General features: G+C 41.4%; 2 protein-coding genes across 3 annotated transcripts; one reads left to right on the top strand and one right to left on the bottom strand.

The window, feature by feature from the left end:
- Window positions 1-745: 745 nt before the first annotated feature.
- LOC122326415 (pecanex-like protein 3) lies at window positions 746-19,952 on the top strand. Of its 2 annotated transcripts, XM_043221278.1 has the most exons (33): window positions 746-2,653; window positions 5,182-5,390; window positions 5,582-5,687; window positions 5,779-5,818; window positions 5,941-6,036; window positions 7,277-8,998; window positions 9,170-9,469; window positions 9,560-9,617; window positions 9,694-9,835; window positions 9,914-10,225; window positions 10,357-10,389; window positions 10,472-10,643; window positions 10,724-10,834; window positions 11,017-11,108; window positions 11,187-11,296; window positions 11,429-11,534; window positions 11,622-11,714; window positions 11,911-12,061; window positions 12,142-12,286; window positions 12,421-12,598; window positions 13,234-13,342; window positions 13,680-13,809; window positions 13,902-13,960; window positions 14,060-14,275; window positions 14,931-15,184; window positions 15,268-15,498; window positions 15,603-15,706; window positions 16,721-16,868; window positions 17,075-17,305; window positions 17,399-17,673; window positions 17,768-17,934; window positions 18,046-18,440; window positions 18,636-19,952. In XM_043221278.1, exons 1-33 carry the CDS (start codon window positions 2,501-2,503, stop codon window positions 18,795-18,797), a joined length of 6,810 nt encoding a protein of 2,269 aa, XP_043077213.1. In that variant the 5' UTR covers window positions 746-2,500; the 3' UTR covers window positions 18,798-19,952. The 2 variants fall into 2 exon arrangements, with proteins under 2 accessions (XP_043077213.1, XP_043077214.1); XM_043221279.1 differs by lacking the exon at window positions 5,941-6,036.
- A 563-nt stretch (window positions 19,953-20,515) lies between these two features.
- Window positions 20,516-26,783, bottom strand: zgc:165604 (uncharacterized protein LOC792578 homolog). Its single transcript, XM_043221281.1, has 6 exons — window positions 26,720-26,783; window positions 25,877-26,031; window positions 24,250-24,448; window positions 23,226-23,381; window positions 23,012-23,134; window positions 20,516-22,925 (listed from the first exon to the last, which is right to left on the bottom strand). Exons 1-6 carry the CDS (start codon window positions 26,781-26,783, stop codon window positions 22,726-22,728), a joined length of 897 nt encoding a protein of 298 aa, XP_043077216.1. The 3' UTR covers window positions 20,516-22,725.
- Window positions 26,784-27,084: the final 301 nt, after the last annotated feature.

The raw sequence follows: 27,084 nt of genomic DNA, 5'->3' as shown, positions 1-27,084 counted from the left end.
ATTATTATAAATACACATAACCTTATTAAATTGCTAGAAAAACAACAACAACAAAAACTTATTTATTACTATTTATTACTCATATTTGTTAAAAATAACTTTTTTGAATGGAATCGTAAAATGAACTGCTATATATCAGTACTCTTAATTTTGGTTTATAATAGTCAAGTATATATATATATATATATATATATATATATATATATATATATATATATATATATATATATATATATATATATATATATATATATATGTGTATATGTGTATATGTGTACATGTGTATATATACATATACACATATATATATATACATACATACATATACATACATATACATATATATATATATATATATATATATATATATATATATATATATATATATATATATATATATATATGTGTGTGTGTGTGTGTGTGTGTGTGTGTGTGTGTGTGTGTGTGTGTGTGTGTGTATAACAACATAAATGATCAACATTAAAAAAACATTTAATTTAAAATGAGTGCATGAATGAATGTGAGACTGAAAGACTGGCAACCTGATATAAACAATAAAGTTCAAAGTGGAGACGCTCTGGACTGTCTTGTAGATTGACGAATCAAATCAGTTATTGTGCACTGAATGACTGACATATGCTGCAGCCAATCGTATTGAAGCATCCGTTCCGTTCCTGTACGTGGGTGGTAACGGCAGCAGCCAATCGCGTGGCGGCCTCAGTTCTCTTCCTGTAGGTGGGTGTTTGCTACCTGTGTGAATGAAGCGATTCGACACTGGAACTTAGCGAGCTCACATTCTGGGCTTTTATCGCTGGAGTTTTTACACAGCGGCCCTGGACTTGACGAGGAGATGGCTGCTGTGGTGACCACGTAGACATATTTTGCGTTCCGTGTTTGCTTTTGTATTTAATTTTCGTCATAAGGAGGAAGCACCCAGTGCTGCCGTTAGCCTATGCTAACTCGCGTTCAGTTTCGCTGTCCTGCGGTTTTCCTGCTCTCGTTTCTGGAGGAATTAACGCAGACCCTGTCGAGATAAACCATGGAGTGTGGACGGAGTTGAAGAGCGCACCAACATCGGATAATTGCGCTACGCAACACTTTTGCCAAAGTCAGAGGTGTCTCACTACTGCTTGTAGCATGTTAGCGGTTTGGCTAGTGAGTGTCAGGTGATATTGAACTCTGAGAGAAAAGATATCATTATAATTAAGCCAAGAAACTGATAAAATAGAACAACTGTAATATTTTCGTCCCTTCTAATTGGTTTTACGTCTAACAGGTTGATTCAGGCTAAAATTTAGTCGTTCAGCTGTCAGCGTTAGCGCTATTGCTGTTTAAACGCACGGTTTGTTTACAGTTCCAGAAATATTCGCATCCTAGTTACTTTTTCATTGAAGTGCTATTGAACCATTTGCTGGACATTTATCCCTCTAACTGTCATTTTTTTAGACTCTATAATGTCAAAGCTGCTTCAGGCAAGCTAACATACCTATGCTAACATTAGCCGAAGTTGTATGGTTTAAAGCCAAATCCACTGAGACACTTGTCACCGTTGCTTTATTTAAACGATTTACTGCTTGCAGAGGATGCTTAGAGTTTTTCTTCCTCCAGCTGTAGAGATCAGCTACTGCCATACTAGAAAAGTTGAGAGAATATTATGACTTTTTAGGCCTGGAGATGGCTGAAGGTTAAAATAAATCAGCAGTCAGTTAAGATATAAAACTCTAAAGGGTGTAATATATACATATCTCTCGGTGGGGAACGGGAAAGGTTTACAGATTTGTTCAGAAAATCTAGAAATTTAATTCTCAGGACTCTGAAGCTGTATACCATATTTACAGTAGTTTCAAAAGCATAGAAAGCCAATGAAGACGTTACAACTTACTGCCTGTCTTTTCTCTGCTTTGCCTATACTAGTATGAAGATTGCAGAAGTTTAATAATCGTAAACATATCCGTTATCATCTCTAAATTAAGTTAAATATATTATAACCCCCCTAAACAAAACTTGATTCCTTATTTGCATTTTCTAGAAGTCCCATATTAGGCTACTTTAAATCAGACAAGTGTCTCATGCCTTAGTAACAGGCTGCAGATAGGTTAAAATGACCATATTCAAAATAGCCTGTTGATCTTAAGTATGTCATCAGAACAGCTGATTTATTTATGGAATTGTGTTTGTTTAAAGTGCTGGAAAGTCGTAAAGAAACCAAACCAAGCAGTTTTGATGATTCCTCAGGATGAATGTTTTCATGTAGCCCTTGGGTCACAGTTGTGCCAAAAACTCTTGATTAACTGCACTACAAACAGGGGTCTGCTGGAGGAGCATGCAAACAAACAGTTGATACTAAAAGGACACAGGTCTGAAGTTGTTCTGGAACGTCTCGCTTTCTGCTAATTCTTTCATTACCGCTCTGAGAAAGTCCATCCCGAGGTTCCCAATGGAAGTGCTGCACTAAAAACTTTGTCAAGGGAACTTCAAGATCTCATCCAGAAGTGATAAGATGGGCTCTCAGGCTCTTCAGATATTGCGGCAGGGAGTGTGGGCCTCTCTGACCGGAGGGTGGTACGTGGACCCTCATCAGAGTACCTTCTCGAACTGCTTTCATCTCTACCTCTGGATATTCCTCTTGGCCTTCCCATTTCTTCTGTACATGGTGAGTTCTTTGCAGTCATTCCTGAGGTAAAGAGAACCTCGAGCTCATGCTTCGTGAAAAAACATGTGCAATATTAATGGAATTCAAAAGCCGGTGTAATTTTACATCTTCAAGATGTATGACGGTCAGCTGCACACATTGACAGATGTTTAGTTACAGTGTAGCAGAACAAAGGCAATATCAAACTTTTTAAAAGATTTATATAAATATTACTGTTTTTAAATCATTAACTGTATCAAGAAGTTTATTCACTTAATATCTGTGTATGTACTGTGTATATTAATGTATATATAAATACACAGCCTATATTTTGAAATTGTTTGCATATACATGTGTATATTAAAATAAATATTAACATAAGATTTTTAATAAATGTGTATGTGTGTATGTGTGTATGTGTATATATATATATATATATATATATATATATATATATATATATATATATATATATATATATATATATACACACACACACCCATAAAAAAAATCAGTACACATACTAAGTAAACAATTTTAAATGTATTTGAATGCAATTAATCATCCTTTGACAGCACTAAATATACAGTACTATACAAAAATGTATTTATTTATTTTTTTAATCAATTAAAGCTTCTATTTACCAAGGACATCAAAGACATTTAGAATGTTACAAAATCATTTTGATTGAAAGCTGGTTTATTCCTTAGTATTCATCAAAGAAACCCAAAAAACGTGTGCCATGTTTTCTACAAAATCAATCAGACAAACAGTCAACACTGATATTAAATGCAATGACTACTGAACATTCAGCATTGACATCACAGAAATAAATGTTATTAGTTGTAGTGATATTTACAGTATTACAGATTTTTACAGGGTTTTTTTCAAATAAATAAATACAACCTTGGTGAGTATTAGAGACTTTTAATAGCTTTTTACTGACCCCAAACTTTATTCAGTAGTGTGTATGTGTGTGTGTCATATTTATACATATCACACACACACATATATATTTTTTACATGTTACATACACAGGGGTTGTACAACAAAGCTGAAACAATGGCCAATTTAGTGTTGGATATTTCATGGCTTAATTTGACCAGAACAGTAATAGCACAGTTTTGCTTAAAATATTGCAATGCACACAACATTATGGGTGACACGAGAGAGTTCAAAAGAGAAAAGAGGACAAATTGTTGGTGCACGTGCATCTGTGACCCAGACAGCAAGTCTTTGTGGTGTATCAAGAGCCACAGTATCCAGGGTAATGTCAGCATACCACCAAGAAGAACGAACCACATCCAACAGGAGTAACTGTGGAAGCAAGAGGAAGCTGTCTGAAAGGGATGTCCAGGTGCTAACCCGGATTGTATCCAAAAAACGTAAAACCACAGCTGCCCAACTCACTGCAGAATTAAATGTGCTCCTCAGCTCTCCTGTTTCCACCAAAATTAGTTTCCTAGGCCTAATACTTGTGCTGGAGGACCATGTGCACCCAATGGTTTAAACATTGTATCCTAATACACTAATGCACCAATACACACAGCAAGACTGGTGACAGAGTGGTTTGATGGACATGAAAGTGAAGTTGAAAATCTCCCATTGCCTGCACAGTGACCAGATCTAAATATTATTGAGCCAGTTTGGGGTGTGAGTGTGAGATTTCCTCCACCAGCATCACGAAGTGACCTGCCCACTATTCTGCGAGAAGAATGGCTCAAAATCCCTCTGGCCACTGTGCAGGACTGTCATTTCCAAGACAATCGATGCTGTATTGGCCGAAAAGGAGGCCCTACACCATAGTTATGAATTATTGTGGTCTAAACAAAGCTTTCAGTTTCATTGTCCAACCCCTGTATTTTCCATGATCTTAAGGCAAAACAATATTTTAATGTTCAATTCTTTTTCAAGGCAATAGGCTGTTTTAAAGTTTTACAGCAAGTAAGTACAAGCTCTTTACAAGCACAATCAATTTTATTGATCAGATATACAAGAGAGAATGCTTAAATAGAAGAAACACATTCCTTTACGTCCTTTGTTTTCTGAGTGGGGCAACCAGTTGATGATAATACAGCAAAGCATGTGGGATAAAAATTAAATGTTACGACATTGCTCATAAAACTTGTGCTTTCACTGTTATGTTAACCTCCATCTTTCTGCTAAACATTGTTAAACATTTTATTGAACTTTACAGCTTTTAATGTCAAAGGTTCTGTTCAAATTTAATGATGTTACGTATATTGTCAACAAGAAGACAAATGCATCTTTTCTGTCTTTTGTGCTTTTAAATGTGTATTGGGTTATTTTTATTTATTTTTTTTTACAGATTTTATTCTTGCCTTGAGAATGGTCACATAATTATATGCTACAGACGTAGACAAATAAATGAATAACTATAGTAGTTTATTAAATACTGTTTGGACTTATGCAAGAACATTATGAAATCAGATTTATTACACAAGTCACATAAGAAGCAATGTCTGAAATGAAAATTGTACATTTATGCAACCACATTGATTGGATTTTTCCACATTCATTCTTTTTAGGCCCTTCCTGCCAGTTTAGTTGTGGCTGGTGTGTACTGTGCTGTGATAGCGGCCTTCTTTACGGCCATAAAAGCAGTGAACTTCCGACTACATGCCATGTTTGACCTGGGCGAGATTGTGGAGAAGAGGCAGGCCTCGTTCACCACAGACCCCAATAGAGTGGAAGAAGGAGAGGAAGGCTCTGGCGCTCACGACGGAAGCCAGCGCAGGTAGCTTACGTAAATGTGACACTTTTCTGTCTCTCAAGTGGGCAACATCAGTATGTAGAGCATTGCAAGCATCGTACTACTGAGTCAGACATTCTTTAGGGATTTGTTGTTGGTGAACAGCTGTTGGTGGTGTTGAGCAGTCTCACCACTGTAGACAGTTTTAGCTCATGTCAGTATGCCTGCGCCTACAGGGACAGTGGTGTCGGTGTGGAAATGACGGTGTTCCGAAAGGTGAACTCCACCCCTCCTGTACGCTGCAGTTCCCAGCACTCACTATTTGGATTGAACCAGGTGTCGGTAAGGATATTGTTAATGCCCAACATCACATGTATTATTCTCTTGCACATGTAGGAATTTTACTTGACTCTTTTACTTTTCTTTTGCCCAGGAATTTTTACCACAGCTTGAAGACCCTGGAGGCTCAAAGGGTACATTGTGTTGCTGTTGTTGTTACTATTGCCTTTTTAAATACACTAAACCAGATAGTTTCAGTTAACATGAACTTATATTTCAATTCTTATCTGATTTTTGTCACTTCTTAAAATTCCAGATATTAAAGAGCTCATGCAGGAGCAGGGCAGTAATAATATGATTGTGACTTCTGCACATAGAGACGTCCTCCGACACAACTCTCAGGACAACACTAGTAAGAATAGTCCCTATTAAAGATGTTCTAAATTAGGGCAGCATAGGACTGTTCCTTAGATTTACAACTTTTGTTTTTAAAAATATAATTCCAAAATTAAAGTTTGTATGAAATAAACAATAACTTTGGCTATTTTGTTAATGCATGTTATAATGTTTTATTTTGCGTGATTTAAGTATGTAAATGTAAATCCAACTATGGTACCATACATTTGAGTCATTACGTCCTTTAACATAAAGGAGTCCCAGGTAGTAGGCTATATCCCGCGAGGATGCTGCAGGTGGTGGATTAATAACATTTTCTCACAGCAGCTGGAATAATTAAACTTAGCATTTTGATGACAGATCGCAATCCAGAAAGATTCATATGACGGTCATAAGTGACAGCTTGAGATTCCCCTGTAGTCTACATGTAATACTAATAGACACTAAATACACAGTCTCACAGTGCTAATGTTGTTAATAACATTGAGAACAAAGTATAACAATAATAATACATTTCCTGGTTTGATGTAATATGAGCTAAGCGATCATTAGATTTAATCACCGTTGGTAGTGTAATGTATTCCGATCCTTTTTGTTCTCAGTTGGTCAGAACCAAATTTCCAAGCATGTTGCTTGTTCAGATGACAGTTTCCAGTGAAATTTTTTTTTTTTAATCATACTTCCAAGATTAGAATATGTGATTCTTAAATGCAGTAAATGTCCACACCGATACGTTGACTGACAGCCATACACGCTCCTCAAAACATTAGATATATCCACACTGAGGAGCCATGCCAATGCACAACCCACATAAAGATGATAATTCTGCGAATAACTGCAATTGCAGATTTCACACAGAGATGGCGATAAAGTCAAAAGTTATGGATTACATAGCTGTGAAATGGATCATTAACGCTGCATAAATTATCCATTTCACACAGTATGGAAAAGGTTTTTCGTTTTCAAATCAGAACACAAAGTTGTCTTTCTTTTGAAATGCTTATTTCATTAAATATTGTCTGGTAAAATCAAGCAAACTAACATTAATTAAAACTTCTGGCTTAAAATCATTAAGTATAAAATGTATTTTGCATGTTTATTGCGTAATTTATACATTTTTATAAATTAGGTTAACTGAATGAACTAGTATCTTAAAACACATGTATTAGGGAAATGCTGTAATTTGTTTGTTGTTGCATGAACCCTCTAGATCTCTCTACTGGGTAGTAACTGCTGATTTTTTTTTTTTGTTCCAGGTGTGGCACCAACCTGCTTGGCTGGGGATTACAGAGGGCTTATTGGTGTGGGTGATGTATTGTCAGGAGGGTTTAGTAGCCTGCACCCAACAAATTGTCCTTCTATCCCGCCTTCCCCATCCAGCCAAGAAGATGGAGATGAGAAGGACCAGGTGGATAATGGGGTTGCGGAGCAGTTATCTCAGCAGAGCCCCGATGGGGATGGTCTAGGAGGCTACTCCCCCCTCGGACCTTCAGCTGAATCTGAGAGTCTGGGAGATGCTCCTCTCAGCCCTCTCATCAAGAGTAGCTTAAGCGAGGAGCTAAGCGAGAACTTGCTGGGCTTGGGCCTTGACCCTGTCACATTTGCACCTGGTGCTGAGCACCCAGGCAGCCGCACTGGGGTAGCCCTGGCTGCAGGATCCACTGACAGCTGCTTCAGTGGAGGTGGAGCAGCCACAGACAGAGAGACTCTTAGTACAGTCAGTAGCTATCGCAGTGAGAAAACAGACTCAACCCAGCTTGAGAGCCCTTCACTAGGTCAGACACACAAACCCATGTCTAATGCTCCTTCCGCAGCTTTGCCTCAGGGTAAAGGCTCCTATCAGCAGCCTGGAGATGTGCTTCAAGGTGGTAGTGACACGGATGATCTTTCAGACAGTGTGCTGCTACGATCACCCTCCAAAGAGCTCTCCTCTGGGCAGGGCCTGGACAGAACTCTGGTGGAGGGAGAGGACCTTCCCCCTTTGCATACGGACATTGCACAGCCCTCTTTGCGGGACTCATCGCCATCTAGCAGTGGGCCTTCTGAGACCTGCGATCTTGATGGCGGCATCCCCATACCCCCTCTTCCTCCTCCACGCCAGGCCAGCTCTGTACCTTCAGGGTTGGCACTGGGCTTGGTTTGCTCAGAGCCCGCTCTGCCTGTCTCTGCCCCGTCCTACCTCCTAGCAGAGCCGCCATCACTGCAAGCACAGCAGCAGGTAGTGCGACCTAAAGATCTGAAACTGCTGCGTGCCGTCGGCAGTGTGGGTCACCGACCTGGTCGCAGGAAAGCTCCTCGCAAACGGGGCGCTGCTGGCAGTAGCAGTTTCGACTGTGGCTCCTACCGCCGGCACCACAACCGTGGCCAACACCGAGACTACATCCCTGTACGCAGTCGGCTGGGTGCCAAAGCCTACAGCGAAAGCTTGTTCGAGGACTCCAGCGATGAAGACGATGGCAGCGACATGAGTGCTGGCTCTAGTCTTGGATCCCAACGTCGCTTCAGCTCTGACGACGAAGATGATGATGAAGATGACGATTCTAGCTCCTCTACCTCTTGTTACTCACCAGATCTGGCAAATACTGGCATCGCTTCCCAACCTATCCCTCCTCAACTACCCAGCCCTGGAGAGGGGGAGGAGCCTGACACAGTAGGACCCTCCCATTCTCGTAGTGCTCAGCGCTCAGCCAGCACAGCCAGTGCCAAGACTCATGCCAGAGTGCTCAGCATGGATGGGGCCGGTGGAAGCTCCAACAACACTGGGACCCTTGCGTCTACTATGCTACCTTTACCCCTTTCTTCCACTCCTGCCCCACGTCCACTCACCATCTCTAAATCAGATCTGGAGGCTCGAACAGTGCACTCAGAGGGCTTCTCCAGGGCACACCATAGGTTAGAATCTCTTGGAGGTTCCTGGGCTGGAAACCAGACGGGCTGGAGGGCAGGAGAGCTGCTGGAAGAGGGAGCAGTAGGAGGAGGTGAAGAGCAAAGGGATTCATTCTTAATACTCAGTATTTATAGCTTGGGATAGTTTCATGATTTTTGCTGTTATTTTTATCTGCAGTAGTGAATATTTAATGGTTTTTTTTCTTAATTTTTTTCTTTATTTATTTATTGAAACTGTTGCCTGTTGCTGTTTGCTCATGCAGCCCCAGAGGAAGGAAATAAACGTGACTCTGTGAGCAGTGTAAAAAGGACACAGGCCATTCGCAGGCGTCACAATGCTGGTAGTAACCCCACCCCGCCCCCTTCTGCCATGGGCTCACCACCGAGTCTTCAAGACCTTCAGAGAGTCCGCACTTCCTCTCACTCTCGCACCCGAACGCTCCCCTCTGCTCTGCACTTCGCTGCCTCATCCTTGCTGCTGCTGCCCCGCAGTGGTGTTCACGAGGCATCCACCTTCGATGACACTTCAGAGGGAGCTGTGCACTACTTTTATGATGAGAGCGGTAAAGAACAGTTTGTTTCACTGACATAGATTTAATTCTGGCTTATTTGTGCTTGTTTCTTCAATTAAAATCTGGAAAAAAAAATTTCAGGAGTGAAGAGGTCTTATACGTTTGGGCCTGCTGGTGGAGGATATGAGGACCCAGTCCAGTAAGTCTTCAAAACTTGTACTATTTGACTGATATTCAGCAGTCTCCCAATGTTTGATGCCCTTTTCTTGGCTTAGGGAGCGAGAGCGACAGTCGCAGTCCTCTAGCTTTACCTCCACTGATGTCCAGGAGGTGGCACCAGTGCTGTCCATGCTGCAACCCAGACCAGTGGTCCTCCAGGGCATGCAGGTCCGCAGGGTGCCTCTTGATATGCCAGAGGTGAGGCTTAACTCTTTAGAATCAATACACATTCCGTTTCAATCCTTTCGACTGCATTGAAGTTTTTTCTCTTTGTAGTTTGACCTAGATCATGAGTCCCCTCATGAATCCCAGGAGAACACACTGATGATTGAAGAAAAAGCCAAGCCAAAACAGTATTACCGTTTTTGGGTACTGCCAGGGAAATGGTTAAGAGTTCGTTACGACAGGCTTGCTTTGCTAGCCTTACTGGACAGGAACCGACGTGTGGGGGAGAATGTGTTTGCCGTGGTATTGGCCAGCTTAGTAGCGTTCCTTGGATTCCTGTTGCTTCTCCAGGGCTTCTTTAGGGATATCTGGGTATTCCAGTTCTGCCTAGTCATTGCCAGCTGTCAGTACTCCTTGCTAAAGGTCAGTCTGAGCATTTTGTTATCTGTGTTTTCAGGTGTTGGAATGGTAATCGTACGGTATTCACATGTCCCAGTAGTGGTGTCGTTTGTTTTAAAAAAAAAAAATAAAAAATTCTCCCTGGTCTGTTTCAGAGTGTGCAGCCCGATGCAGCATCTCCAATGCATGTGAGTATTTGATTGCTTTTCTGTCTTTTCTTGAACACTCCTAGCTGAATTGAAACTAATTAATATGTGGTCTTTATTACAGGGCCACAACTGGATCATAGTGTACAGCCGACCAGTGTATTTCTGTTTGTGTTGTGTGCTCATCTGGGTATTTGACCTGGTTGGCCATTCGGACAGTATGAGGCCTTTCACCCTCTACGGGGTGACCTTCTTCTCTGCACACTTTCTGCTCTACGCTAGAGACATGCTCCTAGGTTTGCTTACTCGCTGTTAAACCTTTCTTAATTGAGTTGCACAATATGTAATAGCCTAATTCAAATGTTTTCCTTTCCAGTGTTCACCCTCTGTTTTCCCATCATCTTCCTGTTTGGGCTTCTACCTCAGGTCAACACGTTCCTCATGTGTTTGTTGGAACAGGTGGACATGCACATTTTTGGTGGAACTGGTGAGACATGCATTATATTTCACTAATGCTACAGAAATGAATTGCTCTAAAGTTTTACTACAATAACTATGATGGTTCCGCTCAACTGATGCAGCATGTTGCTTGCAACTCCAAGGTCATGGGAGCTGGCATATTATACATTCCTGCACCACAAGTGTGATGTCTTGTCATTTGTGTTTCAGCGACCACAAGCCCCCTGTCTTCAATCTACAGTCTCTTACGCAGTGTATTGGTGGCAGCTCTGGTTTATGGATTTTGCCTTGGTGCCATTAATGTAAGTGGGAATATGTCTCTTTCACAGTAGAGCTACGTTAATTGGTGCTTCCTTGACTCATTTTATTTGTTTGTGTAGGCTCCATGGGGAGAGGCACATGTTCCGGTGCTCTTTTCTGTGTTCTGTGGCCTCCTCCTGGCCCTGTCCTATCATCTGAGCAGGCAGAGCAGTGACTCAACCATCCTCTGGTCAGTGTCACTACACAATCATGACTTAACAGTCATGTTACTGCACCAACAGCTCTGTGATCAACGTCTAAACTTCTGTTGTTCTGGTTGTTGGGTTTTTGTTTTGTTTTTTTTACACTGTTCTCTGAGCAGGTCTCTGGTCCGCTCTAAATTCTTCCCGGAGCTGGAGAGCCGTACCCCAGAAGAGCCCCCATTAGAGATCAAAGACCCTCTTCCAGAGAAACTGCGCAACTCTGTGGTAAAAGCACTCTCCACTTGGATTTATCTTTTGCTAAATACGAGTTTCAATGGCTTTTAAATGTCTCCCTTCTCTCTGACTCTGCAGAAAGAGACTCTTCACTCAGATTTGGTCATGTGCCCTCTTATGGCCATTATCACCTTCGCCATTAGTGCCAGCACCGTCTTTATTGCTCTGCAGGTCAGTAGGCCATCTAGAATGTGATTTTGATTATGTTAATAGTGTCATTATGAGAACTAGTCTTATCCAAAGGCTGAACATCATTTATAGTCTTGTAAAGTCTAGTTCATTGTAGTAAATCTGTTCGTTTAAAGTTTTTATTTTTTTGTAAATCACTGACTTGATTTTATAGTGGGTTTTCTGCACTGCTTTTCAGCCTGCTCTTAGTTTCGTCCTCTACATCTTGGCTGGGGTTGTGGGTTTCTTTACACACTACCTCCTGCCTCAGCTCCGCAAACAGCTGCCCTGGTTCTGCTTGGCCCATCCTGTGCTGCGCTCCAGAGAATACAGCCAGTTTGAGGTCCGAGGTGAGTAGTCAAAACTACATGCACAAACTTATGTCTGAATGTGTGAACAAGTGTGATGGACTGATCCCTGTCTGCCTCAGATGCTGCTCAGCTCATGTGGTTTGAGAAGCTGTATGCTTGGCTGCAGTGTGTGGAGAAATATTTCATCTATCCGGCTGTAGTGCTCAACTCCCTCACCACTGAAGCTCACACTGTCAGCCAAAACCCTGACAAACCTGGAGCCTAGTAAGAACAAGAACATCCTAGTGTACAATAAAGCAGTAGCTGATGTTACCCTTTTAAATTTGAGGTTTTCGGTGGTGTCAGACTGTAGATTTTAGACATGGACAGTGATGACATCTTTTATTTGTTTTCTTTAGTGGCCGTGCTCTGTTTATCTCAGTGGCTGGAATGAAGCTGCTTCGTTCGTCCTTCTGTGTCCCGTCTCAGCAGTATGTCACTTTGTGCTTCACTGCCCTCTTCTTCCAATTCGACTACCCACGCTTTTCACAGACCTTCCTCCTCGACTACTACTGCATGTCCATCCTCTTCAGCAAGGTCTGAGCATACATCCATATTTCTCTTAAATGCCTTTAAAAGACCCAAATTCAATGTGTAACATTTTATATCTGTCCCTAAAGTCATACTGTTATCATAACCTAGTTTACTTGTGTATGTGCACTACCATTCAAAGGTTTGTGATTGGTCAAATGTTTTAAGTCTACCATGTTCATTTCATCACAAATACAGTAAAATATTATTCAAATATTATTTTTATTTTAAAATATAATTTATTTCTGTCACAGAAAAGCAGAATTTTCAGCAGTATTACAGTCTCACAAGATCCTGCAGAAATCATTCTAATGATTAAAGCATCTCTTATAAATGTTAAAAACAGTTGTTCTGTTCTGGAGACCATCATATCTTTCTCAGTGTTTTTTTACAAAATGGAAATCCTTTGTAACACACATTTTTGCTGTCTTTAAAAAAAAAAAAAAAAATTGTGAAATTGTTCCAAAACACAAAATAGTCTCTCTAGGAAATGTATGTAGTTATATAATGCATATATGCTATTTATGTGACATTTTTAATAGTTTCAATGTGCTATGTAACTTACACTCTCACTGTAGTGTGGGTTTGTAAAGCAAAAGATGAAGACTGATGTTGCTGTCATCTCTCCTGTGTGTGAGCAGCTGTGGGATCTGCTGTATAAGCTGCGTTTTGTGCTGACCTACATTGCACCTTGGCAGATCACATGGGGTTCTGCTTTCCATGCCTTCGCTCAGCCATTCGCCGTTCCCCGTATCCTTTTTCCGGCATTACTCACAGACCCCGAGTGCTGATCTTACAACTTTTACCTATTCTTGTTCATTTGTGTCCAACGGTACAGCTGTTCAATAGATTTTATGTCCTACCTCAGCTTCTTTAGGTTGTTTTCACTCTTGATTCAGTTGCATGGCCTATAACTAGTTCTTGGACCAAATACATAAGTGTGTATGTGTGCGTGTATATATTCCAAATCAAAGTGATAATCCTTATTTCCTCGTTAATGAGGACTTTGGAGTGAGCAGAGCATGTGCTTGCCATTTATTTAGTCATTTGGAATGCACTTGTCCCTTAACTCCAGTTTTGCTTTCAGACTCGGCCATGCTCTTTGTACAGGCTGTGTTTTCTGCTCTCTTTTCCACTCCTCTCAACCCTGTGTTGGGCAGTGCTGTTTTCGTTACTTCATACACCCGACCTGTGAAGTTCTGGGAACGAGACTACAAGTAAGAAATCTTCAGAAATCTTGAGCAGACGTCAGCCGCCACGTTTGTTTTGCTAATTCAGTCTTAACAAAAAAAAAATTTTTGTCTTTCAGCACCAAACGGGTGGATCACTCCAACACACGTCTGGCCACACAGCTGGACCGCAATCCTGGTATGTGTTCAATTTTATCTGAGTTACGCAGAGCTTTTTTATCTGTCTACCGCCGTTTTAATCTATCCTCTCATCTCCCCTTATCTCTTGCTTGGATAGGTGCTGATGATAACAACTTGAACTCTATCTTCTACGAGCATCTGACGCGCTCTTTGCAGCACTCACTATGTGGGGACCTTCTGCTGGGCCGCTGGGGAAACTACAGCACAGGAGACTGCTTCATCCTGGCCTCCGACTACCTCAACGCTCTCGTACACATCATTGAGATCGGCAATGGTCTTGTCACTTTTCAGCTCAGAGGTTTGGAGTTCAGAGGTGAGCCAACAGGAGAGGGACTGGTACAAAATGCAGCACTATTTTCTCTGTCCACTAGAATCCACTACATGACTTTTAAAACACTGGGTGTCTTAAGCTTCCCAACTTTATAAATAGTCAAAACCAATAAACAACTGAGGATCACACACTATCTGACCTTTTATTTGTTCTAAAAACAACAAACTTGCACAGTACTGGGTAGCTAGGAAGCATGAAATTGTGTGTGTGTGTGTGTGTGTGTGTGTGTGTGTGTGTGTGTGTGTGTATCTCAGTCTGCGCCTATTATACACTGATTTCATGTGAAATCTGTTGGCCACTAACTGGCCAAAATCTATAGACTGGCTCTGATTTTGTCAAGTAGTGTTGCTTCTTCCAGACTACAAGAAGTCATGTAGCATAGACATCTCAAAGCATTATTCATATTATATTGCACTGACCATCAATTTTTAAATTGATTTTAAATTCAGAAACTTTGTCAGTTTTGTTTGTATGACAAGAAAAATAATCTTTGTTTCATGCACAAATTATTCATATTTTTAAACTCTTTTAGATATTTTAGAGTTTCATGTTGGCTTGAACGTGTTTTCCTCAATTCATTTTCTCTTTTTTTTTTTTTTTTTTTTTTTTTTTTTTTTTTCCTTGAATGACTTTTCAGGAACTTATTGCCAGCAAAGGGAGGTGGAGGCCATCACTGAAGGGGTGGAGGAAGATGAAGGCTGTTGCTGCTGTGAGCCAGGTCATCTCCCTCACATGCTCTCCTTCAACGCGGCCTTTGGCCAGCGCTGGCTGGCTTGGGAGGTGGCTGCCACCAAATATGTGCTTGAAGGCTACAGCATTAGCGACAACAACGCAGCTTCCATGCTTCAAGTATTTGACCTGCGCAAAATTCTCATCACATACTATGTCAAGGTCAGTTCTTCTCAGACAAGTGACTCAATTAAAACTTCCACTGTCTGTGATGCAGAGCCATCATCCAAGTTTCTCCTCCTCAGAGTATCATCTACTATGTGACCCGCTCGCCCAAACTGGAGGAGTGGTTGGCCAACGACACAGTGCAGGAAGCCTTGCGGCCCTGTCTAAGCCCTTCCTACGTGGATAGTGACCCCACATTCAACCTGAACATAGATGAAGACTATGACCACCGTGCTTCTGGCATCACTCCCTCATCTTTCTGTCTGGTGTATCTGGAGTGGATAAAATACTGCAACAGTCGCAGACAAACGGTATTTTAATGATGGCCTTGATTTGCTGTTGACAGTTGCTGACTTGGGGTTTGGTTACATCAGAGATGCAACTCTGTGTGTTTTTGTTTTGTCTTCTGTTACAGCCAGTTGAGAGTGAGAAGGATTCCCCTCTGGTCACACTGTGTTTTGGTTTGTGCATTTTGGGCCGTCGAGCTCTGGGCACAGCCTCCCACAGTATGTCAGCCAGGTAAGGCTTTAACCCTTTCAATGGTGAGTTTAAAATATTCTCGCGGCCTCCACAGAGTTAGCTTTGTTAAAGGCGACCTTTATTTTAGAGCGCTTCCTCTTGCTGTTTCCATGACGACGCATTATGCTTGTCACCTGACACTCTGCAAGTAAAATAACAAATGTGCAAATTAGTGTTTTATCGTTTAAACACCTTCATGAATGATTGTGATCTGTTATATGAGATGGACGCCGCCATGTTTGTTTGCGCCGCAGTTCAGAGAGTCCCGTCAGTCAGATTTACAGCATGTTAATTCATTTAAGAGTCCAGTGAACTGGGTGAAGAGTAAAGTGGACTTTATAATTACTTATACATAGGAAAATTAAATTTGAATGAATTTTTATTGTTGCTTCCATAGACATCTGTGTGTAAGCTCTAAGTGTATAGTTTTACTATTACTTGTGTTGTGTTTAAATGTCTGAAACCTAAACAGACATACTACACACTTGCTACAAATTTACAGAAGTGTTTCTACTGCTGCATACCCTAAGTTGAAGGTTCTGAATTAAATGATCACATGGTTGTGGCTGTTGTTTCACATAGCGCCACCAGCTGGCAGCAGGAAGAGCGTCTCACAGCATATGTTAAAAGTTTTTTTTATATATACCAATTTACATACATTTGTCTTAAATGTATGTGGCAGTGGCGCTTTTCACTCACGTTTCAAGTTACTGCGTAATCACCGCTTGTTTGCATGAAATGAATCTTTTCTCAGCCTATTCCAGTGCTGGATTGGTGACTTTATATCACTGCTGCTTATGAATTGCCATAAATCACATAGCTTTCATTGGCTTCCAATACTTGCTTGCTACAAATCACTGTGAATGCCACTATGAACTGTTTTTATTGGCAGTACGTCATAAAATTTTATTTAAACATGATTTTCTTGCTTTATTGTTTTTTATTCTTTTTTTATGGGATTGTTATAGATGTGAATCCACTGATTCTTAACCGTTCTTATTTTTATGCGTACAGCTTGGAGCCTTTTCTCTACGGCCTTCATGCCCTGTTCAAGGGCGACTTTCGTATCACCTCTCCTAGAGACGAGTGGGTTTTTGCAGACATGGATCTGCTGAACAGGGTGGTGGCTCCAGGTGTACGGATGTCCCTCAAACTACACCAGGTACATCTTAGGCATTCATCCATCCCTATTGACATCATACTTCTAATTAGGTTTCTAGACCAACACAGTCATATCCATAGTTTGCATTAAAATAAACTTTTGATGTTGTACAGCGAACATCACATGGTCTGGTGAAGATGCACATATGGAATGGATCTCTGGATAACTTGATTCTCATTAATAATTTATTTATTTTTTTGTCACAGGATCACTTCACCTCTCCTGATGAGTATGAGGACCCAGTGGTGCTGTATGATGCCATCACTGCTAATGAAGAAAAGATGCTAATCTCTCATGAGGGCGACCCTGTGTGGCGCAGTGCTATCTTGGCCAACATGCCTTCTCTGCTTGCTCTTCGCCACGTTATGGATGACGGAAGCGACGAGTACAAGATCATCATGCTAAACAAACGCTTCCTCAGTTTCAGAGTCATCAAGGTGCTTTGCTGCAGATGCCTGTTTATAGGCATGTTCGTTGTATCTTATCGTAGCATTGCCCTAACTAGTCTCTCTCTTTGCTTCTTTCTTCAGGTGAACCGAGAATGTGTGCGTGGACTGTGGGCCGGACAGCAGCAGGAGCTGGTCTTCCTGCGGAACAGGAACCCTGAACGTGGCAGCATCCAGAATGCCAAACAAGCCCTGAGGAACATGATTAACTCGTCCTGCGACCAGCCCATTGGATACCCTATTTATGTCTCCCCACTCACCACCTCCTACGCTGGGGCACATGTTCAGCTACGTTCTGTCTGGGGAGGCCCCATCAGCCCTCACAACATTTACACCTGGTTCATCAGTAGCTGGGACAGGTTGGTTAGCACATGTGTGCATTTTTGCCATGTTACAGAACATTTCAGTCATTTAGAGTTTTTTTTTTTTATTATTTAAATACACTCTGTACAGGCTTCAGAAGGGTTGTGGTGCCGGATGCAACAGTGGGGGAAACATTGAGGATTCAGACTGCGGTGGTGGCTCTACCTCCATCAGTAACAACCCTGCAGCTCATCCTCCGCAGAACACAGTGTCCAGCATCCCTCAGCCTCATCCTACTACTGTACAGCCCTCGATGGGTATGACTTCTGCTTCTTTTGTACTGTTAATATATCATCCACCTCTAATCAATAAAGCAATGATGTGTGCAGGCTGTAAGTTTCACTTTTTTTTTTTCTTACATTCTCAAGGGACTGACAACCCTGTTGGACCTTCCTGGCCACTGCATCCCCAGCCCCTCCCACTTGCCCTGCTCAGCCAATCAGAAGGCAGGATGGATGCTGGCCTGGTTAGCTCCTTGCATCGCACCTCATCCATCCATGGGCTTTTGGGGCAACACCTGTCCAGCTCCCAGCTGTCTTTCAGTAGTTCGGTGGCCCTGCCGCCTGCAGACCGCTTCTGCCCCAGTAGCCTGCAGGACAACCCCAGTCACAGAGCGTCTCAGAGAGGCCTGAGCCTAGGTCAGGGCAGCGGGCTGCCCTATGAGGCCCTGTACAGCAAATGGAGTCTGTCAGGAAGGAAAGGATTCAATGGACCTGCTGTAATGGAAGGGGACGGCTCAGCGTCACAGAGCATACGCACACAGGTTAGGATGTTTGCTTCTTTTCCAGGTCTAATACATAAGATATACTAAATACACATCATCTCTGATTTTCCACAAGTCATACTGTATTTTTGATCAATAAATGCAGCTTCGGTGAGCATAAGAAACAACCCCAAAGTTTTGACTAGTAGTTTATACATAAATATTAATAAAGGTTTCATTCATTTTTTTTCCTAGCCTTCGCAGCCTCCCCTCCCTGTTTTGCCCTCTGATGTCAGCCCAACACTGGATCCAATGGGAGCAATCATACCCTCTGAGACCACGCCCCTTACATCATCAGACCCGCCCAGTGCACGGGAGGAGTCTACAGAACTGCCTTTACTTGAGCACCTCCGCTGAGCCTGCACAGCTGGGATCAGACTAGCCCGTGGTCATCCTCACCATCCAGAGAGGGCAAGCCAGGAGGACTTCAAGCTGACCTTATCAACCCGTTTTTAATAACTAAAGCATCTTCAGTTCTGCTGAAGTTCTTCTGTCCTCCTCAGTTCTAGGAGGTTTCTCGTAAGTATCCTTAACAAACACATCACCAGATACAGAAGCACACTAGAAGAGTGCTGGGTTAAGTAATGAACTCTGACTGAGCTCTCCTAAGCTTCTTTGGCTACTTTTTTGGCCTCCAGGCCCAAAAGCCAAAAAAAAGTGGCCAGTCAGTGCAATCTTAAGGGATTTTGTTCTTTATAAAGAGGGTCAGGTCATTAAATCAAAGCGAATCAGTGACCTGTACCACCAGCAGTAACAAAAAGGGAACTCTCCTCTCCTCTGTAGCAGCCTTAAACCTACTCAAGCTTTCGTTTTTCCCTCTACGCATCAGCCGTATTGTGCTGGATTTCTCCCTTTGAGGCCCAGAGCTTTCCACCACACAGGCCCCTGTCCTTTCAAGACCAAAGGACTCAAATTTGATTCCCCCTCACTGAGCCGTCATTTCGTAGCTCACACATTCCAGCAAAGACATTCGATCGTGTCGCCCATCACTCTTAAACATCAACCACGACCGTTCTTCAGCGAGCTTCAGGGATAAGACTTATATAATCACACAAATACTCGCTCACATGCACACTTCCCTTAGCACGTGGTGCTCCCTACATAGTTTACAGCCGGCTCAGGTGAGGACAGAGGGGCCTGAGATTCAGTTGGGACAGAGTTAGACGTCATCAAACTGGTGGTCTGTCGCTTTCTATATTTTCCTTTTATACATCCCACAGGAAATCAGACCTTCTAAATTCCTAAACTGCTCCCTACCAATTGGGCTTTGATGGTGACGTAGTGGGCCGGAGAGCACATGAGGGCTTCCTGGCCTCCCATCAGGCTTTTTCCTGCTGCTGCAAGTGCCTGCAGTTTGTCTCCCTCTACTGCAATACTACTGCTACTGCACCACCCCCTCTACTACTAATAGAACTAACCAAACTACTGCTTTGACTTCTAAACTCCAGCGTTTTAGTTGGAAGATCTTGATGGGGGAAAAAAACAATAAAGATGTACCAATTCTAAAGACAACGATCTGATTGCTGATCTCGAATGGAGATGGGCAGAGTGGCTGTTTTTTGTTGATTGTGCTGACAGTAGCTGGAAATGAGTGAACTGTAACCTTCACCCCCATTCTTGAATCCACCTGATTGTGACTAGCTAATTTCCTAAATCTGTGCGTGATACAACTGGAAAGTTAGATGTCATTCTGATGTTAAATATCTGCTGTTGAGCGAAATGAAGCTCAGACCGCCTGCTGTGGAAAGCAGGGCACTTACTGCCTCTACAACAACAAACATATCAAATGCTCGCAGTCAAACAATACAGCACTGACATCAGCCTGGAATAGCTGCGGCGCGTCGATGTAAAGGAGCTTGAAATTTCCCATGAGCTGTTTAAAGTGGTTTTCTGATTCAGAATGCCGTTCAGCGCTTTTTCACCATACAATTTCCCAGCTTAAAATGATTGACGTGGCTGAGCTGTGCTCTGAATTAGGCTTTGCGTCGAACGATATGGTTTGAGAGTCAGCATGTGGGGGCTGCCATGGGAAAATGGTGCCTTACGATTCGAAAGACGGTGTTCAGGCGGAAAAGAAGGATTTTTGCTGGAAATTATACACTGGTTCCATAGAGCAATGGCGATTTATGCAAAATAACAGGGCTGCAACGATAAATCGGTGCAGAATCAATTCGTGAAATGATTCTGAGATTTTCCGAACGCTTCACAATTCTCTCTGGAATCGATCCTGAGCTCAGATTTAACTGCAGGTGGCGCTCTAATCTAGTGCTCTAATGCTAATGAGTGCCGAAGAGCGCTTGGAATGCTTTAATTCGCTTCACGACTGTTTCTAAAGCGCGCGGCGCCATCTGCTGTTCAAAACGAAGCTGGATTTGCATCGCAAAAGAGTCGCAATGCGTTTGGAAAATCTCCGAATTATTTTCCCAGTCCTACAAAATAGTGTGGTTTTCTGTTTAAAGGCCCCATTTGTGTTCATTTTACAAATCTGACGGATTCAGAACGGCCGATTCTTGCTCGATCTTCATCCAGTTTTAATGCGATTTTTGAGCTTCTAGCTCCATTAAGTGCCAGTAGAGGCAGTTCACACCGAATTGATCATTCTATTGTATTCGTATTCTCACTCGAACCACAGATTGTTGATGAGTTAATAACACTGAAAGTAGCTGCCCGTCACAAACCATATCACAAGCTGTTTGAACACTAAACATCAAGTCTCTCTGCAAACCGTGCAGCTAGTCTGCTTCCGAATACCACCATCTCAAGTCTCTCATGTAGTCTGCTACGCAAAACCTGCCCCGTTTATGGCTTCTTGCGATGGACTTCAATAGCTATTGAGCGTTTGGTTCGAAGCCGATCAAGCTCTTTCTCTCTTTCCATCAGGACCATTTCTCATCTTAAGGGTGACTTTTCCAAAGCAACAGGGAGTTCTTCTCTTACTGGGAGAAAGCACAAGTTACTGGATAGTCGTGGGTGTCAGTGATTTAAAAGGGATCTAACCAATCTCTGCCATATATGTACAGCATGTTTTGTATATAAATATATTTAAAATATATATATATATATATAAATATATATATAAATCTATTTTATTATTATTGGATTTCTGGTTATTTTTCAATGGAGGACACTACTTTGAGTCTTAGGGGAGTCACGCTTCGGTGTATCTGTGCTTGCGGAGGGGTCTGACTCTCTCTCTCTCTCGACAGAATCATGAAGTCTGGGGAATGAATCAGTTAATACTGCTTTTGCACAACTATTGTAAAATAGTAAACCATCCTGTATTTTTTTTTTTTTTTTTTTTTAAATTTTAGTTATGGGGATTGTTTTATTTAAAACCTGTTATTCAATATTCAAAGTTTATGTACAGTTTTTTTTTTTTGTTTGTTTTTTTTTTTGTGATTTCTTTTTCCCCTGCTATTTAAATTAAAGCTTTTTTGTGTCATTGTTTGCAAAACAGTCATTTTGTGAATCCGTTGCCCGTCTTTTTTCCACCATGTCAAAATATATGTAGAGGGTGGTAAGTTTTATTCACAAACTGAAACTCGTTTGATCAGTAGTATGACAAGCGGCTAATTTTACTAGTGTATGTGTGTGTGTATATAATTAATAAATTGTAGCAGTGTAGTAAATTGTACATATATTATGTACACGACAGTTCAAATTTTTGGGGTCTGTATGTTGTTGAACATCAGGGAGGTTGCATTTATTTTATCAAAAATAAAACTAAACTTCTATTTTATTATGTAATAATATACTCTAATAATATTCTCTCCCTCTCTCTCTCTCTAAAATAGCTTGTAGTGATTCACATTTTTATTTAAATTGAAGGTTTCCATACCAAAAGCAATTACAATCAACTTTAAGCCATGTATGAAATTATCATATAAAATCAATGCAAAGCATATGCATACAAATCTCCCAAAAGAACAAATTCAACATGCATTAATTTATTGACTTCAGATTGTCTGTTCAGATTATGTACAGCTTGTGCTTTAGGAGGCCCTAAATTAGTTTTCTGGGTATTTAAAATGCTATTGTGTCTGTGGCAACGCTATTGATTACCTCAAGCCAAAAAAAACCCTGCTGTTTACAGCGGTGACTGTAGTCTAGACTGTAGGGCAACTGTAATGAGTTTAAGCGCTTAAAAAAACGCACCAGAAAGGATTTTTATTAGAAAAAGTACACATTTGTGTTTTATGTAGCCTACGTTCTCCCCTTTGAAACAAACTGGCCTTCGCGAAAGATTAGTGCAGAGATGATCCGGATGTCACTTCCTGTCCTCGTCTTAAACAAAAGAACGTTTAATGAGAGAGGGTGTGTATTTGATCTCATTATAGCACCCATCTTCCTCGTGGCTGTTCCTCCATTTGCTCGCCTGTGCCGAACGGTGGAGCCACAGCACCAGCACCATCAGAGCCAGCAGGATCAGGGCCATGGACAGACTCAACATCACCCCCTGCAGGATGCCTGGAGAATTATCTGGAGCTAAACAATCACAGGAAAAAAATAAATCAGTCATCATTTATTCACTCCCATGTCATTCCAAAGCTTCAGTACAGAGAGAGCCTCACGTGTGTACACAGACAGGTTGATGTAGCAGTGCTGGGTTCCCAGCGGGTTGCTCACTGAGCAGCGGTACAGGCCAGAGGTCTGCGCAGACACATTGGCGATGTGCACTGAGCCCGTCGTGTCACCTGTGACAGATGCAGGTATGAAAAAAACATTTCTGCATGCCTGATGTGTTTTGTACCTCTGCATAAAGCTTTTTTTTTATTTTTTTTTTACCATCCATGTTCACTGGCAGTGTCGTCTTATCTGGTTCTAGCTTTTCCCAGATCACCAGTGGAGCAGGAAAGCCCTCGGCCACCACACAGGACAGTCGCACATCGCCTCCAGCATCGGTGTCCCCTTCCCATAGACACACAGGAAGAGACGGAGGTGCTGCACACACACGCAGAGAAAGTTATGAAACATGAATCCATGCAAGGAGAAAGAATTACACATTATGTGAAGTATAGCAGCAGGAATGAATCTTGTCTTAAGAAAGTAATAATATACTGCCCATATATATGAATGGTTCCCTAATAGTTTAAGTTAACGTAACCTAAACCTAAACTGGAGGTTTTTTTTTTTTTTTCTAGATTTAGTTCTACAAATCAAAAATCTGTCATACTTCAGTTAGTTTCCAATACAACCTTTTTTGTTGCTGTTTTAGGTATATTTTTTTATTTTATATTTCAACAAATTAATAGTGCATTTTATTTCAATTAAGGAAAACTATTTTAAGTTTTAGTTCCCTAATAACCCTTTTTTTCTGTAAGTAGACTACTATGAACATCGACAACGTTAAATATGTAATAACTGTCATTTTTGTAGATTTTCATTTTGCAGTGAAAAAAAAACACGTACAAAAATACGCGTTACTTTGTTTCGCCACTAGGGGGCGATAAGCGACCGTCTCTCAGAGTGAGTCATTGATTCATTTGTTCAACCGATTCGTTTGTTCAACCGATTCTTTTCGCTCAACACACATTCATTCAGAAGCACTCCGGCGCCACTGCAGTTGTCTTTTATTTTGGACTTATTTTCATTGACGGAGCGACATCAAACTGTTTTAACTTGCGAACCTGTGTCAAATGTGAGTTACTTACTTTGTTGTTTACCGGACCGTTAAAGCCACCTCGCACGTGCAGGCGTGTTGCGGGTTTGATTGTTTGACCTCGCGCGTCGTGTTTAGAATTGCTCGTGAGATGTTGCTTACCTGTGAAATAGCTATTACTGTGACTATTAAGATGCGTGCGTTTGTTACCCAGAACAGTGAGGCTGAGCTCTCCGATGCCAGGGTCTCCAGTCTCAGGCGGGTTGCTGACCACACAGCGATAGACCCCCGCGTCAGAGACACGCGTGTAGTTCAAAACGATGTCCGCGCTCCAGGGCATTCCCACAAATCCCACCCTGCCCACGAACGAAGGGCTTTCAATCACCTGTCCGTGATCGTACACGATCACCTGCACAACGACAGATACGGTAGTAGTTGGCAAAACTTTACAAAAACTTAGCAAATGTGAACTAGTAATTTAATACAGTGGATGTCATTTTAAAGCCTAAAATCTCTGCTGACATCTTGGATAAAGACGTGTTCAACCCAAGGGCCCTGGCCAATGTTCTTATCACTTATTTATTTTGAATTATTATTTTGTTTAACATTTAAAATGGCTGAACCTCATCTCAGTCCCCTGATTAGTGATCTAGGGAGCTGACCGAGATGCATCCTAACTAGTTGCAATCTTTCCAAAAATTCCCAAGATTCCAAAAAATTCTGGGAAGTTTTTGGAATGTTTAGGAAATCTAGTAGAAACCCTTTTGCGACTCTAATCCTAACCCCCACATTTTTTAAATCTACAATTGCATATTGCATCCACCCCAGCTAAAGTCCGTTTACACCAAGAAATTTTTATAACGTCCAGATCAACATGTTTCAAACCCATGTCGCTTTAAACCTATATTATTATTTTTTGCAGGAATCAAAGATATTTTGAAGAATGTTGGTAACTAAGCAGTTTTGTTTCCTGTTGACTTACAGTATATGGACGACAAATGCAACGCAAATCAATGTGAAGTAAAGCTGTTTTGGTTTCCATCGTTCTTAAATTTTATTTTTTTTCAGGGTTTGGTGGGTTTTAAAAAGTCTTAAATCACTCATCCATAGTTCAAGGCTTTAGCTGAACAGTTTTAAATGTGAGCTAAAGACACTGCGTTAAATGAAATATATTTATTTATTTATTTTATTTTATTTTTTTTCCAAATTTTGAAATGTTGCTAATACAACTTTATTTTCTTTCTGTTAAATCAGTTTCCTCAGCTGTTTTGAGATAATTTTCTTGCTAAATTGTCCATCGACACTGATGTCTAAATTACTGATATTTTTCATGTAAAACCTTTATAAATATATTTTCTGAACTAAAGGGTCATGCGTTCAATAATTGTCACCCGCTGTATGTACCTTAAGGGTCGCCGTGATTTTGCCAAGTAAAACGTGATCCTGGATTACTGTCCAAAATCCCAATCCTTTATCCCAATCCCTACCCCCACCCAAAATGTATTCCTAAAATCACTGGGAAATGATAGCTGATTAACAAAGGATATAGAAGCATTAACTCTAATCGTAAATCTAAAACAGATATTTGCTGAAAACTTATCCCCTAAATCTGTTTGGATCATTGGAATGTCGTTCCAGGATCAACAAGGATGCTGTCAGCGGACTATATGACACGCTTTGAAATGAGATGGATTTTGATTGGCTGTCAATGTTAATTTGTTCAGTTGAAAAAATACATATTATTCTTGGTGTGAATAGTCTTCAAGTTCTCAGTCGCTCATTTCAGTCCATTCATTCTGTGAAACTTTCAGTAAAGTGAATGGATGGATAGACTGACCTGTACTGGGGAGTCGGGGTCTGAGAGCGGGGTCAGAGTCCAGATGATGTTGAGTCTGAACGATGACATCCTGGTGAAGAATGAACAGGGCAGCGTGACCGAATCCCCCTGCACAACCTCCACAACAGACTCTCTCACGGTCACCCGGACTGCACCTGGATGGGGTGGAGGGAAGGGCTCAGACGCGATCGTTTTAATGCACTTTTGAACTGTGGACGTTTTTCTTATTTCAAACAATTGACAATGACCCATCACTTGCAGGCCTATTTATTCCACAGTTCTGTTGTGTAGCTCTTCCATTTCAATGGAATGGTCTCATTACTGTAATGATGAGTCCCACCCCCACTATCCTGCCACCCCCAGGCCTTTGTGTGTGCGTGCGTGTGTGTGTGTGCGTGTAGGAAAGCACAGTGACTCTAAAGACTTAATTACAGCTGACAGCCTTGGCAAGGACAAATACACTAACAGAGAACAATAGGTTCATTTCTTCTTTTAAAAAAAAAAACTGACCCAAATGACAAATATTTAAATTATTGAAACGTTTAAAACACACATTACAAAAAAAGCTCAATGACCTCTGTGATCTTTGTTGTACACTGGGTTTATGATGCTTCATTTAATCATTTGTACATCTAATAAGAATAGATGTAATAAAAATGATTTCTGTTAATCGAACAACGTTATGGTACGTTAACCCTGGTTTTTTGAAATGTGAAAACTAAAAACAGCTTTTAAGTATTACCACGTTACCGAGTGGAAGTTCTCTATAGCTTTGCGAATGTTCTTCTGAAAGTTTATTTTTTACTGTATTTGACAGCCTAATTAAGAATGAAATCAACGTACCGTATTGAAGAAAAGTGGAGACCAAGCAGGCCAACCAGAGGAGTCTCCATCCTGTACAGGCCATCACTGAGAGGATCCGTGTGTGCTTTCCTCCATACAGGTCAGTGTGTTCCCCTTCAAACCTCACTCTGGTGAGGACTGGACAGGCATAACTGGGTTATTGGGCATTAAAGGGGGGCAGTTCTCTTCTCTCCCTTTATCTCCCACTCTCCCTTTCACTGGTTTTCCATAACACACACACACACACACACACAAAGAGTTCACCTGTCCCTGTAGTGTTTATTAAGTTAGCATCTGCTGAAACAGGGCTTGTAAACTTATGACACAGGGAGGAACCCTCTACCTAAAGTGTGACTGAGCTCTAT

Source organism: Puntigrus tetrazona, chromosome 21 (genome assembly GCF_018831695.1).
Source record: "Puntigrus tetrazona isolate hp1 chromosome 21, ASM1883169v1, whole genome shotgun sequence".
Taxonomy (NCBI): domain Eukaryota; kingdom Metazoa; phylum Chordata; class Actinopteri; order Cypriniformes; family Cyprinidae; genus Puntigrus; species Puntigrus tetrazona.
The sequence above is the reverse complement of the archived record's forward strand: the minus strand, read 5'-3'. Positions and strand labels throughout refer to the sequence as shown.

Bases quoted from the DNA above. Each gene is read 5' to 3' on its own strand.
- LOC122326415 (XM_043221278.1), top strand. From the start codon at position 2,501: ATGGGCTCTCAGGCTCTTCAGATATTGCGGCAGGGAGTGTGGGCCTCT. The intron at 10,390-10,471 runs GTGAGTATTTGA...TCTTTATTACAG, and splicing joins ATGCAGCATCTCCAATGCAT to GGCCACAACTGGATCATAGT. The intron at 13,810-13,901 runs GTAAGAAATCTT...TTTGTCTTTCAG, and splicing joins TTCTGGGAACGAGACTACAA to CACCAAACGGGTGGATCACT.
- zgc:165604 (XM_043221281.1), bottom strand. From the start codon at position 26,783: ATGGCCTGTACAGGATGGAGACTCCTCTGGTTGGCCTGCTTGGTCTCC. The intron at 26,032-26,719 runs GTACGTTGATTT...CACCCCATCCAG, and splicing joins CTCCACTTTTCTTCAATACG to GTGCAGTCCGGGTGACCGTG. The intron at 23,382-24,249 runs GTAACAAACGCA...GTGTGTGTGCAG, and splicing joins GCTCAGCCTCACTGTTCTGG to CACCTCCGTCTCTTCCTGTG.